A 15,494-nucleotide genomic window follows, 5' to 3' on the forward strand; every position below is an offset into this window, starting at 1 on the left:
ATTGATCCTGAGGCCCAAAGAGTCCAGGTGACTGAGAAGCCAGGATCTGTGAGTTAATAATAACTCCTCTGATTGCGCTATGACTAGCCAGTCGTCTAGGTAGTTCAACACGCGCACGCCCCGTTGTCTCAAAGGGGTATGTGCCGCATCCATACACTTCGTAAATGTACGAGGCGCCAGAGACAGGCCGAACGGAAGTACTGTGTACTGGTAAGCCTGCCCCTCGAAGGCAAATCTCAGGAATGGCCTGTGACGGGGCGCTATCTGGATGTGAAAATAAGCATCTTTCAGATCCACTGAGAAAAACCAGTCTCCCGGGGGAATTCGCGGGAGAATCTGCCTGGTCTTCAGCATTCTGAATGGCCGTCTCGTGAGTGACTCGTTCAGTTTTCTGAGATCCAGAATTGGTCTGAGATCGCCGTCCTTTTTGGCCTGTGTGAACAGGACAAGCACGCAGGGACTTGGCCGGCGTGGGTTCTCTTTCAACTGCAGGCTCAGGCTCTCTCTGCGAGCGGCGTTTCTTCTTACGTGGCTCGAGCAAGAGAGGCGGGAGTGCAGGCTTGTCGTCGAAGGCCGCTAACCTCTGACGTAGCGAGGTTAGGTCCAGGAAATCACATTCAGGGCAGCCACCCTTGGTCAGCGCGGCCTCCGCGTGGCCACGACCCAGGCAGGAGGGGCATAGCATGTGACTATCCTCGGCGACGAGCGGGCCTCTAAGCGCCCTGACTGGCTGGCGCGCCCGCGCCGCCACGCCATAGGTTCATGCAGTTGCCGCAGCACAGCCAATGACCGCGCTCGTGCTCACTGTGCTAGCTGTGCAGCTGCACTGCGTTTTAAAAGTTAGCTTTCATATTCTCGAGAAAAAGGATTTTCCCATAGCGTATAGCTACGCAATAGGAGAGATCTCATTGAAAGGGAAACTTAATTATGAACTAGTTGTGCACTTAAAGTTTACTACTGTTACACTCATGTTATAGTAGCCTACACTTAAACATACTTTTATATACTAAAAGTGGGCCAATTTAGTCCCAAGCGGTATTAAAATAGTACACTTACAAGTTTACTACATATTGACATTAGTATACTTACTGCATAATGTATACTTAAAAATATACTTGAACATTACTTAAGTAAAACATAAAATTAACTTGAAGTATAGGCTACTTCTTTTTCGTAAGGGAAATCATAAATCAGATGTATAGGCTACAAAAAATGATCTCTATATTTTCAGGGATTTTATCGATAACGATAATTAGACAATATTTTGCTGAGTGTGTTATTGTGCTGGTAACTTGGCATGTTTAGGACTGCTGACTCCTAAAGTTTTTGATATTCTTCATATTCTGTGTGGCAGTCAGTTCACAGCAGTGACAGAAATAATTTTTCCAATAAGTTTCAATAGATTTTTACCTTCATTGGCATTTTTACCTTTATAAATGTATTTTTTAAACCTAAATATATGCATGCATCATCTTTTGTGTCAATTTCATACATTCAATTAAATTTAATTATAATAATAAGACACAATAGGGCTGTTACCAATCAAATTAAATAAGTATCAACAAAATCTTTGCAATGGAGAGGAAACACAAAAGCTGCATTTGAAATGGCATTTAGATTTTACACAGACATAAAAAAAATTTTTTGTTTAAAACATAAAACGTTGAATATATATATATAAAATGATTTAAAACATGAAAAGATACATTAAATGTGAAATTAAAACCGCCAGTAGGTGGCAGCAATTCATTGTTAATGAGTGAGTCATTGAGATTCAACTGATTCTTTCAAAACGCTGATTAATAATTCAGTAAGGAAATACCTCGTGTGTTTCTCAGAGACGCAAATACAGTGCTTTGGCTTAGTTTTGAACTATTTTCGTTGGCGAAATAGAGTTAAAACAGGCGTCTAAAAGCAAACTTTTCAATTATCAATTTATTAAATCACATTTATTATCATGTTAATATCTGGAGAAAAACTGCACTCGTGATATTAGATTAGATTAACTATATTAAACGATATAAACTGACTAGCAGCTAAATCACACAGTGAAAGTGTGAAAATGTAAATGCGCACCCTTGTGTAATCTACAAGACTACACATAGTGTAGCCTATGCGTACACTTTATGGGTGTGTGTGAGGGAACGGTTTTAAACAATCTAGGTAAACGCACAGACTGTATAAAACAAGGTTATAATCGCCAACGTAGCGAGGCGGACTAACGTTACATTGGTTATCATAAAAAAATGTGTCATGATTTATTAATGACGCAGCATAATCTGTATTAAAGAGAAAATAATCACTTCATCCGAGGTTTAAAGTGAATAAAATAGCCTTGACTTACGTTCCACAACAGAAAAACCTTGTTCTCTCCCACTGGACTAGTTTGTTTGTGATGATGAGGTAAAAGGGGAGCCGGCAGTGGACCAAAGCACTGTGAGGCAAGGGTGGGGGACTCAACATTTTAAAAAGTTTTTTTTTGTTGTTGCCCCGTTTGCATTTTTATTATTTTACTACTTAAACAATTATTTTAAGTATATATCATTATATTATTTACAATACACATACTTTAATTCTATTTTTAGGAGGGGACAACCCTCAGATAGGGGGGTCCTGACCCCCCCCCGACCCCCCCGCGATTTCCGCCTATGGGTGTGGAGGAGTTTCACCTAGATTTTGCTTTCGTTTTCCGATCATCATCAATTCATTCGTCTCTGACTCGCTATAAACGCGGAAGAATAACAACAAACATAACTTTCGTTTCGTGGGAAGTTGGAACTCGCTAAATAGTCGAGAACTCGCTTAACAGCAGTTTCACTCTCGTTTTCGATTTAGGCTGGCTATATAACGAGCGTGTTCTTCTGTCCACGGATGCATAAGACGCTGCTGGAGTCTGAAGGTTTATCCATCAGCTGTGAACATGTTGTGCTACTGGGGAGCGCAGGTCAGAGAGGGCTTCGGTCTCTCACAGCCTGACAAAGTCAGACATGGCAATTATGGAATACGATCCGTGTGTCCGAAATCAGCAGTTCAGGACATGTCAGCTGGAAGGAGTTTTGTTGGATTTATCAGGAATGGGAAGCTCTCGGTCCTTAGATTGCGCGGTGAAAACGGTGATCACGATGGAAAACTAAGTATGATTTACATGACACCGTTTTTTATTCATAAAGACAGTTGACATCATTATATAATACTTAACAGATGAAAGTTTTGAATCTTTTATTTTCATATATAGACTTTATATTTGATTTTAGTCTGATTAACTGTATAATATGTGATTTAGTAATTAAATTATAATTATTTAAGCGTCTGTATGTATGCTTATACTGTCTGAACAGAAGTTGAACTGATAAAAATATATTATTTACTTCAGAGCAACCACAGTTAAAGAATGACAAAATCATATTCATATCGATTGTCTGTGGAGGAGCTGGTGCGGTTCTTCTTGCTGATGGAGGAAGACAAGTTCTTACTATGGACAAATCTATTGTGTGCAGGTATGTTTATGTAGCCATAACAGTATAAATGACCATGAATGATATTAACAATTATATATCTGACAGATTGTCTTTTCTCTGCAGTCCTCTTAAAGGTCTGGAAAACAGGCAGGTGATTCAGATCGCGTGTGGAGACCAGCATTCAATGGCACTAACCAAGGGTATTCACAACCATTTCATCTAACATCTGTTTTAATCTTTTGAAATCTTATGATTGACATAAAGTTATTGGCATTTGAGTGTAGATATGCAGAGCTGTTGTTGGTCTTTCAGATGGTCAGCTGTTCGTATGGGGTGATAACACTCACGGTCAGCTGGGTTTGGAGAAAGAACAGCCCAGCTCTCTGACAGCTCAACCCGTGAAGAGTCTGTGTGGGATCCCACTGGCTCAGATCAGCGCTGGAGGAGACCACAGCTTTGTGTTGTCTCTCTCTGGAGTCGTGTTCGGATGGGGAAAGAACTCGGCAGGACAGCTGGGCCTCGGAGACACTACAGGTCTGAATGTTTCATCATGTTACTAAATCAGGAATAAAAGTTTAAAAGCACATATAATTGTACTGCATTTGTGCAATACTGTGTCAAATCCATATGAAAGCATTGGAAGTGATGAATTTACTGTTTTTCCACCACAGACAGACACGTCCCAACGGTTGTAAATAGTCTGAACCGAAAGAAAACTGTGTCCATCTCATGTGGAGGGGAACACACTGCCACTCTATCAAAGGTAGTGTTTTGTAGTATTTTAAATATCCATATTATAAATAATAACATATTTAGCATACAACAAACTGGACAGAAAATGTAGTGAATAGTTTATGTTTCAGGGCGGCACAGTATTCACATTTGGATCAGGAGGTTTTGGCCAGCTTGGGCACAACTCATTTAAAGACGAACATCATCCGCGGGTGGTTGCTGAACTTTGGGGATCTAAAGTGTCACAGGTCACATGTGGGAGGTAAAGTAGACTTTTCATAAGCAATCAGTTTCAATGCAGTAGTGCAGAATTATTTATATTTCCTCACATGGTTTTAACATGTCTAACGTTTGAGATCAGCTCAATGATTAGGCATTTGATTCTTTCTTGAATAAAGACGTCACACACTCGTATTAGTCGAATCGTCAAAGCTGATCTATTCATTTGGATGTGGGATGCAAGGGCAGCTGGGAAATGGAGAAATGATCAAGCAGTCTGTGCCTTTCCCTGTGGATCTCTCAACTGGTAATTAAATCATCTTTTAGCAATAGGCAATTTCCTTATGAATACTTTTGTTCTCATGATGTTGCTCAGAAGTCTAAATTAAACTAAATGTTTGTTGCACACAGTATGTGATCATGCATACATGATTGAAAAACTCATCGCTGGGGAGAATCATTCCTTTGCCTTGTTTTTCAAGGTTAGAGTTTTCATTCTCAAATTGTTTAATAATTAAATTATTGCTCCACTGTGATTACTTTTTTTATGTATATTGTAGGAACCTGGGAATGAGTCTGACTCTAAACCAAATCCAAGCAGAGGGATTTTGACATTAGATGAGAGAAAGATTGACCGATGGGTGTCTGGAAGTGATTCATGGAAAGTGATAAAGAAGTGAGTGATTAAGTCGTTTTAACGACAGTGCTTTTTAACGATTGAGAAACTAATGCTAAAGGCTCCTGAGTTTATGTTAACTACTGTAGGTCCATGAAATAGTCTTTCTTAACATAATTAAATCAAGAAAAATGTGCCAACGAGGTGATGAATTTTAGACAGGAATTAATATCAATAGATTATAAAAAAAATTATTTAAAGTATAGTTGTGTTGTTTACAGGGACATAAACAATGTGTTCTCCTCGGCTGCCTCTCTTAATGGAAGTTTCCTCAAAACAAGGTAATATCCTAATCTGAATTAGGCAGTAGTAGTTCCTCCCTTTTGAGCCTAAAATGACTTCGATGTTAATGTAAGTGTCTGTCTTTGTAGTTGTGATGAACATTATCAGATGTCTGAGGAGCATTGTGGGTTGGATTTTGATCTGGTTAAAGCATCCTTTGCGAAGTTATCAAACAACGAAAGGTTGATCTCAGAGGTAATGGTAAATCCAGCATTTACAAAAATGTTCATTACATTTTAAACAATGAGATGCAGTTGATGTTTTTTCATACCTCAGGTGGTGAGGGTAGTTCAACAGACACTGCTGCCGTCTCTGAATCCAAATCCAGCTGGTGTGGAAGCTCTGAGACTTTACCTTCTCCTCCCTGAGCTCATCAGAGGACTCCAGGAACAACAAAGAACTGAACTTACTAAAGCAATGGCCTCCAAAATCCTTGATCTGAATCCTGCTGCTCGCAAGGTGTTAGGTAAAGCTGGAGCAGGACATTTACATCCTTTGTGTTGTTGTCCTTGTTCTATTTGTAATTTTATGTTATATACATGTTGTATTTCTCAGAGATGTACTGGTCCAAACTCCCTGATGATATGCTCAAAAACTTGGTGGACTTATTTCAAAAAGAGTCTGCTATGTTAATTGTCAGGATTGCTGTTGTCAGGTTGAACTCTGACATAAAGAAACACCTACTAAAATGTGTGCGGATCCTTCAGATGGTCTATCAGGTGCCTTTATAAAACATTAGATCAAAATTAGATCAAAAGTAAACATTTAACCAGATTATTGTGATAGTAGTTTCAATAACAGTGTTTCTGTTGTAAAGGTCTGCCGCAGTGCCCACAGAGACATCACAAAGAGTGATTTCATCATTCATGAGGTCAATGGTCTCCTAGATGTGGTGAGAACAAAAACATTTTGAAATTCTACTGGTCAACCTATATGGGCTTTCAATGGCCGATGATGTTACTGTATCATCTACTGCAGGGGTGTACAATCCTACTCCTGGAGGGCCAATGTCCTGCAGAGTTTAGCTCCAACTTGTCCCAACATTCCTGTCTAGTCATCCTGAAGACCTTGAACACCTTGTTTCAGTTGTGTTTAACTGGGATTGGAGCTAAACTCTGAAGGACAGTAAATATGTCTGCAATCACTGTATTTATTTTACAAAAATGACTGAAATTACTCAATTTATATATAAAAAATTAAAAAACAATTATCAATTGACAGGACTGTTGTTAGATTTTAGAAGTGACACAAGAGGGCACTAATACTCCTCTTACCCATGGTTATCTGCTGATAATTTCTGTATTGGTAATGATATTTTGATCCACCATTAATTCCCACTATAGAAAAAAAACCAGATAATTTTGTTTTCCCCAAATCAACAGCTACAAACCATCAATGAAGATGTGAATATCATATGGTTTACCTGGACTGGACAAATCCAGGCATTGGAGGCACAGCAAAACTACTATAATGTGAGCTCCAAAGTCTTTTGGCCATATCTGATGTATGCACATTTCAGATCAAGTAAGAATGATGTTCCTATTTCTTCTGTTACAGACAATCTTAAAAAATCTCATATCACTTCCATGCATCTTTAACCTGGAGGCCAAATGTAACTATATGAAGAACAGAGCATGGAAGGTAATTTTGTCTTGACCTAAACAAAAATCCTGGGAATTACTTTTGTGTCCATGTACTTTTTAATCACAGAATGAAATGCTTTAGTTGCAGGATTGTTTTCAGCTGATTCTGAGACGCACAGCTCTGCTGGAGGATTGTTTCTCTCAGCTGAGAACAGCCAGCAAGCAACATCTCAGAGGATATTGGCTTGCGGTAAGGAAAACAAAAACTATATTTTTATTCAGTAACATAGGTTACAACAGGTTATTTTTTGTGTGCAGTTTTATTATACAAACTGTTATGAGCTGCAGTATGAATTAATTATGTTGGTTATCTAACAGGTGCGTTACACAGAGGATTTGATAAAAACAGATGTGAACAAGAGAGACTTTTTTCTCAACGTGTTTAAAGAGCTTTGTGCGCCAGAATCTCAGCTGCTCAGGGAGAACGACAACAAAACTCTGAGCTGGTTCCCCACAAAGGTAAGGCAAAGACTTTTCATGAGGTCATGCTGTTGTATTACAAATTTATTAAATTAAGTTAGGTTTAAGACTTTGATTTTAGTAGTGTCAGTTTCTAGCTAGAGACTCCGGCCAGTCCTGTTTTCTCTATTGTGTTTTAAATGAGTCTTACCTTTCGGAGCCCAAATGGCTTTCGGAGCCCCTGGCTCAGACGTTGAATCGTTAGGTTGATTGGATTAGATGTAGGGGAGACTTTCACCTTTTGTCTTTAATGGCTCTGGGATGGCTCTTGGAACCAGAGTTCCTGGCCAGTATCAGCATTTGAATAGTTACGCTGATTCAATTGGACTGGTAGCGCTCTCAGAGTAGGGTGTGTTCCTACTTCATTTGCATGCTTTGTTCAGAGTCTCCGCCTCTATGTAATCCCTCCCCATTGGAATGTATATAACTACAATGCATACTGTATTAGATTTAGATTATTGGAGAACTGCAGCCACGTACAGCGAAGTTCTCAATAAAGAATAACTTCGGTTTGAACGCGTAGTTAAATACTATTTATAATAGTCCTTTATGACTGTTGCTGGTCAGACTGTAGGCCTACGAACATCCCAGCAAGCAATAGCCGTAATTTCACCGTCTAGGTTAACTATAGACCCAATATAGTCCGGCTATGAGTAACACACTTCTAGCCAAAATAACCTTGAATTTGGTTACATTTCGTTTTTGCCTAAATAACTTGCGAGATATATGATATTCCATCATGTAAGAAAAGTCAACAGTGATTACAAGGTGTTTGGTTTCATTTCTTTGACATGTTATCTAATTGATGACTCGTCTGTTCTTGGGCGATGGTAAGACGTCTATTACATTTTCAGTGGCAGCCCAAATTTTGCCTTGTTTTAGCCTAGACGTCTGGGCTGTGTTTGGACGGCTATTGGACGTCTTTTAAATGCAAAATTGCTGTCTGGGATGGTCCCCGCTGTTTCACACTGTGGGATCTCAGTTGTCATTAATGTCAGACTGTACAGAAGAATAGACAGAAGAAGACTTGTAGGAGCCATTTTAATGCAATTATATATTTGTCCATTGGGTGGCATTCTGACAATGGTATATTAGGAGCAGAATGCTAAACCATGCACTATGTGCAATATCTTGCAAGAACATGCTGACCTTGCTTAATGGATTGTAATGTGTTGTAGAGAGCTTAATGGTGCTTAGTCATGCTTAATCCATGCAACAATATGGACTATGGACAATCTGTGCGCTGTGTCTGCAAGGTATGGACTTCATATTTGTATGCTTTGAAGTTACCACAGGAAGTCACCACAGGAAGCTAATTGGAAGCAATGTTTATTAATTGGAGCGCAATAAACAAAATACAATGTTTGCATCTTACATCTGTGTTTATAGAGTTTATACACGTTAATTACTTGCACACTCCTGCTACCACCGACATGTTCGGTGACGTGAGCTGCATTTACATTTATTAATTTGGATCATGGTTTCTCTTAAAAAAAAAAAAAAAAAAAACGAAGACGTGTGTGTAGAGCAAGTGGTGGTTTGTTGTCTGGTTCTGCTGTCCTATTGGTTTTTGATTTCGTAGAAGTCACACGGCAGGATTGAGGACTGTGAGGATTTGTCAGAATTTTGAGGTAAAATTTGATAGCAATAGTCATTAAACAGCTGTCTGTCAGTGAACATGTCAAATGATCAAAGACTTTGGCCTTGACAAAGATTTTGGCCTAGGATTCAAGGAATAGTTTAGGATTCACAAAATTCGTTTAAGACAGTCAAATCATGGCCAAAATCGTACAGTGTGACACTGGCTTAAGGGGTTAGGGGGGGACCAAGGTCTCAAGACTTTTTTTTTTTAAAGTTGAATTTCTTTTAAAATGCTGTCATGTGCTAGACTCTACAAAAGACATGAGCGCAAGGGTCAAACATGTACATCTAGATTGTTTACATAGAAAACAATGGAAAATAGCGCTAAGATACCTAATGTCTCTTTTGTGTTTTCCCATTTATTTAAATTGTTTTATTATTGTTCTCTTTGGCTTTAACCACTTATTACCCCACTCCAGCTCAGCGTGGAGAAGGAGAAGTACTTCCTGTTTGGGATTCTGTGTGGCTTGGCCTTCAACAGCAACTCTGTAGTGAATCTGCCTTTTCCTTTAGCTTTGTTCAAGAAGCTTCTCAATGTCAAACCATGTCTTGAAGACTTGATAGAGTTCAGTCCGGTTCTTGGCAAGTGAGTGTTTTTGCAATCAATGTTATCTTGATTCTCTTGGTATGTTTTTGTATAATGACTGCTAAAATGTACTTTCCATGTTCTATGTATGTGCTGCTATCTATCATTGAGTAACATTGTTTAATGAATCTGAAACATGATATTCTCAGGAGTTTGCGGTACATCCTGGACTACAGCGATGACGTGAGGGAAATGGGACCGTTATTCACGGTTAGTTTGTTTGATTCTTGCGTTATCATGTGCTGTAATGTAGCTTTTAAAGACATCAGGTCTCATTCACTAATAATTGTGTGGATTATTAAAATGAATACCCACAGGAGAACTTTTAATGAAAAATGTTCACCTAATTCACACCACATGTGAGTTTATACATATTTTGCATAACCATCTTAAAGGGATAGTTCACTTTGAAATAAAATTTTGGTATGTTTTAGCTTACCTCAAGTGCATCCAAGATGTAGGTGTCTTTTTTTTCCGCAGTAGTTTCAATTTTGATATTTTTAGGTCAAACCATTCTTGTCTGTCAGTCATATAATGCAGGTCTATGGTCACTGTCTCAAAGAGCATGCACAGAGTCCAAATTAAAACAATTCCCCATCGTCCAAATTAAACAATTCCCCATCGTAAGTACACATTGATGGCCCAAGACACGAAACGAGCGGTTTGTGTGAGAAAACAAACAGTATTTATATCGTTTTTACCTCTTGTACACAGGGCCGCGGGAAGTGGGGGTGCTGGGGGTGCTGCAGCACCCCCTGTTTTCACAGAATTGTAAATGCAACGCATATGTTTGTTCATTAAAATGTATAAATTTTTAGCATTTAGTCATTTATTTGTATTAAACACTTTAAGTGGGCTATTTAAAAATTGTTATTTATATGTTAAATTATCTTTTTAAAACATAAGCGCAGAGTGTTAATATTGTGTGTGTGTGTGTGTGTGTGTCGAAAGAATTTGTCCGCAGCTGCTCAAAAACAAAAAAAAAACGTCAAAAACCCCACTGTCAGTGTTTTGTAAGGAAAAGGCAAATATGTAAAATATAGCAGGAGACATTTTAATTGTTTACTAATAAAACAGTTATTTTTTATGTCAGTGTCGGCTAGACAGATGAAGTTGACGACTCGCGATCTTCGCAGCGCCAGAGAGAAATGCACATTTCATACGAATTACATAAGCAGCGCAGTCTGTTTTCTTTCGTTTTGAATTGTTCTGCTTAAAAGTAGACATTTCAAGCTATCTATATGTCTCAGGTCTGTGAGGCAATAGGCTACCTTATAGGCCTATGCTGAGTTTCATTTATGAGACGAGCTCCAGGTTCGCCAGCGCCTCCGTATCCTGATTATTTATTTTCTAATAGCCTATATTTAGGCTACTTCTTATTAAATCCAGACAATTTGTTGATGAAACATCGATTAAAATTAAGATACAATTAATACAAAACGAAATTAAATTTAAAGACAGGCTTTGTGCTTTCAGTTTGAGGTCTCTGTGAAAGTTTTAAAACATTATTTTAGTGCCGCTTTAGAGCGCTCACGTCCGTAACGGAGAACTGTCTGTAACATTTTTTTATTTATTTTTTGTGAAATAAATTTCTAAAAAAATGCGACTTAGTCCAGTGCGATTTAGGCTATAGATGTTTTTTTCTTCCCCGTGGCGCATTTTGTGACTGATAATGCGACTCCGGAGCAATAAAATAAAAGGGACTCCGGAATAAAAGCAGAATCAATAAAGTCAAAAATGTGATGTGCAGTCAGGTTTGAGTGTGTGCGCGTTTTTTGAGGAGTTTTATAGTCTTGATATTGTTTCTTATTCAAAAGTGGTGACGCCCTATAGGTAAAAACGATATAAATACTGTTCGTTTTCTCACACAAACCGCTCGTTTCGTGTCTTGGGCCATCAATGTGTACTTACGATGGGGAATTGTTTAATTTGGACGATGGGGAATTGTTTTAATTTGGACTCTGTGCATGCTCTGTGAGACAGTGACCATCGACCTGCATTATATGACTGACAGACAAGAATGGTTTGACCTAAAAATATCAAAATTGAAACTACTGCGGAAAAAAAAGACACCTACATCTTGGATGCCCTTGAGGTAAGCTAAAACATACCAAAATTTAATTTCAAAGTGAACTATCCCTTTAATATAAGGACTTTCTGCACTCTAAAGGCTAATGATTTATTAAGATGTGCTCTCGCTCTGCAGTAAGAAACCAGTTAAAAAAAACAGAAACCTCAAAAACCAGTTCAAATACAAGAAACACCTTTTACACACACACAGATTACAGACCTCTCATTAAACAGCTGTACATAAACGTATCTGCATTTTTATGCAGAGGAACCTCGCAGTTCGAGCTATAACTCGACAATTTCTTTCTCTTTTAAAATATAAAATATACACTCACCTAAAGGATTATTAGGAACACCTGTTCAATTTCTCATTAATTCAATTATCTAATCAACCAATCACATGGCAGTTGCTTCTATGCATTTAGGGGTGTGGTCCTGGTCAAGACAATCTCCTGAACTCCAAACTGAATGTCAGAATGGGAAAGAAAGGTGATTTAAGCAATTTTGAGCGTGGCATGGTTGTTGGTGCCAGACGGGCCGGTCTGAGTATTTCACAATCTGCTCAGTTACTGGGATTTTCACGCACAACCTAAGATTTACAAAGAATGGTGTGAAAAGGGAAAATAATCCAGTATGCGGCAGTCCTGTGGGCGAAAATGCCTTGTTGATGCTAGAGGTCAGAGGAGAATGGGCCGACTGATTCAAGCTGATAGAAGAGCAACTTTGACTGAAATAACCACTCGTTACAACCGAGGTATGCAGCAAAGCATTTGTGAAGCCACAACACGCAAAACCTTGAGGCGGATGGGCTACAACAGCAGAAGACCCCACCGGGTACCACTCATCTCCACTACAAATAGGAAAAAAAGGCTACAATTTGCACGAGTTAACCAAAATTGGACAGTTGAAGACTGGAAAAATGTTGCCTGGTCTGATGAGTCTCGATTTCTGTTGAGACATTCAGATGGTAGAGTCAGAATTTGGCGTAAACAGAATGAGAAAATGGATCCATCATGCCTTGTTACCACTGTGCAGGCTGGTGGTGGTGGTGTAATGGTGTGGGGGATGTTTTCTTGGCACACTTTAGGCCCCTTAGTGCCAATTGGGCATCGTTTAAATGCCACGGCCTACCTGAGCATTGTTTCTGACCATGTCCATCCCTTTATGACCACCATGTACCTATCCTCTGATGGCTACTTCCAGCAGGATAATGCACCATGTCACAAAGCTCGAATCATTTCAAATTGGTTTCTTGAACATGACAATGAGTTCACTGTACTAAAATGGCCCCCACAGTCACCAGATCTCAACCCAATAGAGCATCTTTGGGATGTGGTGGAATGGGAGCTTCGTGCCCTGGATGTGCATCCCACAAATCTCCATCAACTGCAAGATGCTATCCTATCAATATGGGCCAACATTTCTAAAGAATGCTTTCAGCACCTTGTTGAATCAATGCCACGTAGAATTAAGGCAGTTCTGAAGGCGAAAGGGGGTCAAACACAGTATTAGTATGGTGTTCCTAATAATCCTTTAGGTGAGTGTATTTAGGATGAATTATCTATGAAATTCCATCTTAACATGTTTATAAGTGTACGCATGGTTGAATTTATTTTCGAAATCTTTTTAATACATTTTGAATATACTTTGAAAATGAAAATGTTCGTATGCAGATTTTGCACAAAAAAATGGTCTGCACACAAGGTTAGTAAATGAGACCCATTATTACTTTAAAAAAAAAAAGTTTCTTTTTTATCTTTCTACATAAGATCACATGGGATGGAACAGAAGTCGAACTGGATCCAGCTGAGCCAGGAAAAGTTGTCACAAATTATAACAGGTCAGGGTTATAGTTTTATAAAGAAATCTAATTTTACTGAGATACTCTGTCACTAGAACATCGTATTATTTTTTGCTTAACCTTAATCTTGGTATAGGATAATATTCGATAATCTTGGTAAGATGCATTTTTTTTTAAATATATAATTTCTGCAACAGAACAGAATTTGTGGACAAGTATGTGGATTATATCCTGAATAAATCAGTAGAGGAAGTGTTTGAAGAATTCAAGAGAGGCTTCTTCAATGCGTGTGACCGATGCTTGGTGGAGATGTTTGAGCCAGAGGAGCTGAGAGGAGTTCTGGTGGGCAATGAGGAATATGACTGGGACATCCTCAAAAAGGTCCACGATAACACACGTCAAACAAAAGTCAAAACTACTATGCTCTTGACATTGTGAACAAGTAAATACTGACTACATATATATTTTGATCATTAGAACACAACATATGAGGGATCATTTTATGCTGAGCATCCAACCATCATCTCCTTCTGGGAGGTGTTTGATGAACTGAGACCAAATGAGAAGAAGTGCTTTCTATGTAAGTTCACTAGTGATTATCCTGAATGGTGCTGTGATTGTCTAGTAATTAGTGAAAATGACATTTGTCGAAATGAGTTTAAGAAATCAAACTTAATTTTTTTGCATCTACTCTGGCTGCTCCTATGCTTTTCAGATTGTAACTTTGTCTAGTTTGCCAGAACACATTCAGAGTGCTTTCAAATAAATCTCTCCCCTGTTTTCCTCTCTGAAGTGTTCATAACAGGGTTTGAGAAAGTGCCCATTCTGGGTATGAGTGCGGTGAAGATGAGAGTGAGATCTCGGTTCGACTTTACTCAGGATCATCTACCAGAAGCCCTTACCTGCCATGCTCTGTTAGATCTTCCTGTTTATCAGAACAAGGAAACACTCAGGGCTAAAGTCATTGAAGCCATCAACCACAAGAGGGGGTTCTGGGAAGAATAAGACTGGAGTTCTGAGATCATCCGTGGACGCAAGTCACAGATCTAATAACTTGATACTTGATCTTTGATCAAAGCATTAGCAATGTCTTGAACACTGGTGGACCAAACCATTTTTAGGGGGGTATTTAATTAAAGTATTTAAAGGGATATAAGGGAATAAAGTATAACTCTAAAATAATTAAAGTTTATTGTAATCAACTTGAACTATTTGCAAATAATATTTTTATAAAAAAATATGCACACACTTACTCATTGTATGCCTAATATGTGGAATATTAATTCCACATATGGAATGAGCTGTGTTAATGTTTCTTGTCTCGTCACATTCAGTTATGAATTACATGAATCACATAAGTTTTGTAAATGGTGTTTACATTTTTAATTTTTTTATAACAAAGTTTATATTTATATCCGCAAACAGATAAAGATTTCTGTTGGCAAGACGTTTCTGTTTACAGTCCTTTGACACCAGATTGGGTTCTTTTCCAAATGCTATGTAACATCTATTTATGAACTTAATTAAAATAAACATGTCTTAATAATAAAATGTTTGTTTGTTTATTTATTTTTACAAACCAAGATTATAGCAATGAAATATTTACATTTTTCCAACACAGAATTGTTTCTTGCCTGGTCTGGCTTAAAAAAATAATAAAAAGGACCAAGCTAAATGTTGGACTCTATAAAAAAAATAGTACAATAAACTAATTCTTTAAATATAAAATCCTTATAAAGAACATCCACGACTAGGGCAAAATGAAAAAAGTAGATGAAAAATCCAGTCCTCATCCAATATGACATAGTTTAAGAGAATCTAACTAGCATAAGTAAAACTAACAGAAGCATTTCCACAAAATAGTAAATAAATACCCTGCAAAAATCTAATAATAAATATATTGTAGTATATTATATGTATATAAGTG

At 38.1% G+C, this 15,494-nt stretch overlaps 1 protein-coding gene across 4 annotated transcripts; it reads left to right on the forward strand.

Moving 5' to 3' along the window:
- The first annotated feature begins 2,042 nt into the window (after positions 1-2,042).
- LOC309494790 (putative E3 ubiquitin-protein ligase HERC4) lies at positions 2,043-15,174 on the forward strand. Of its 4 annotated transcripts, none has more exons than XM_082164207.1 (24): positions 2,043-3,134; positions 3,374-3,497; positions 3,582-3,658; positions 3,771-3,992; positions 4,130-4,221; positions 4,322-4,452; positions 4,589-4,716; positions 4,821-4,891; positions 4,970-5,085; positions 5,292-5,366; positions 5,457-5,562; positions 5,644-5,833; positions 5,923-6,086; positions 6,185-6,259; positions 6,750-6,839; positions 6,925-7,008; positions 7,093-7,200; positions 7,329-7,469; positions 9,524-9,696; positions 9,846-9,906; positions 13,536-13,606; positions 13,765-13,948; positions 14,045-14,147; positions 14,361-15,174. In XM_082164207.1, the coding sequence occupies exons 1-24, from the start codon at positions 2,921-2,923 to the stop codon at positions 14,570-14,572; spliced, it is 3,012 nt and encodes a 1,003-aa protein (XP_082020333.1). In that variant the 5' UTR covers positions 2,043-2,920; the 3' UTR covers positions 14,573-15,174. The 4 variants fall into 4 exon arrangements, with proteins under 4 accessions (XP_082020333.1, XP_082020335.1, XP_082020336.1 ...); XM_082164209.1 differs by having other exon boundaries at positions 2,044-3,134; positions 7,099-7,200; positions 14,361-15,173; XM_082164210.1 differs by having other exon boundaries at positions 2,044-3,134; positions 5,307-5,366; positions 14,361-15,173.
- Positions 15,175-15,494: the final 320 nt, after the last annotated feature.

The sequence above is a fragment of the Leuciscus leuciscus genome (genome assembly GCF_965113295.1).
Source record: "Leuciscus leuciscus genome assembly, chromosome: 3".
NCBI lineage: Eukaryota > Metazoa > Chordata > Actinopteri > Cypriniformes > Leuciscidae > Leuciscus > Leuciscus leuciscus.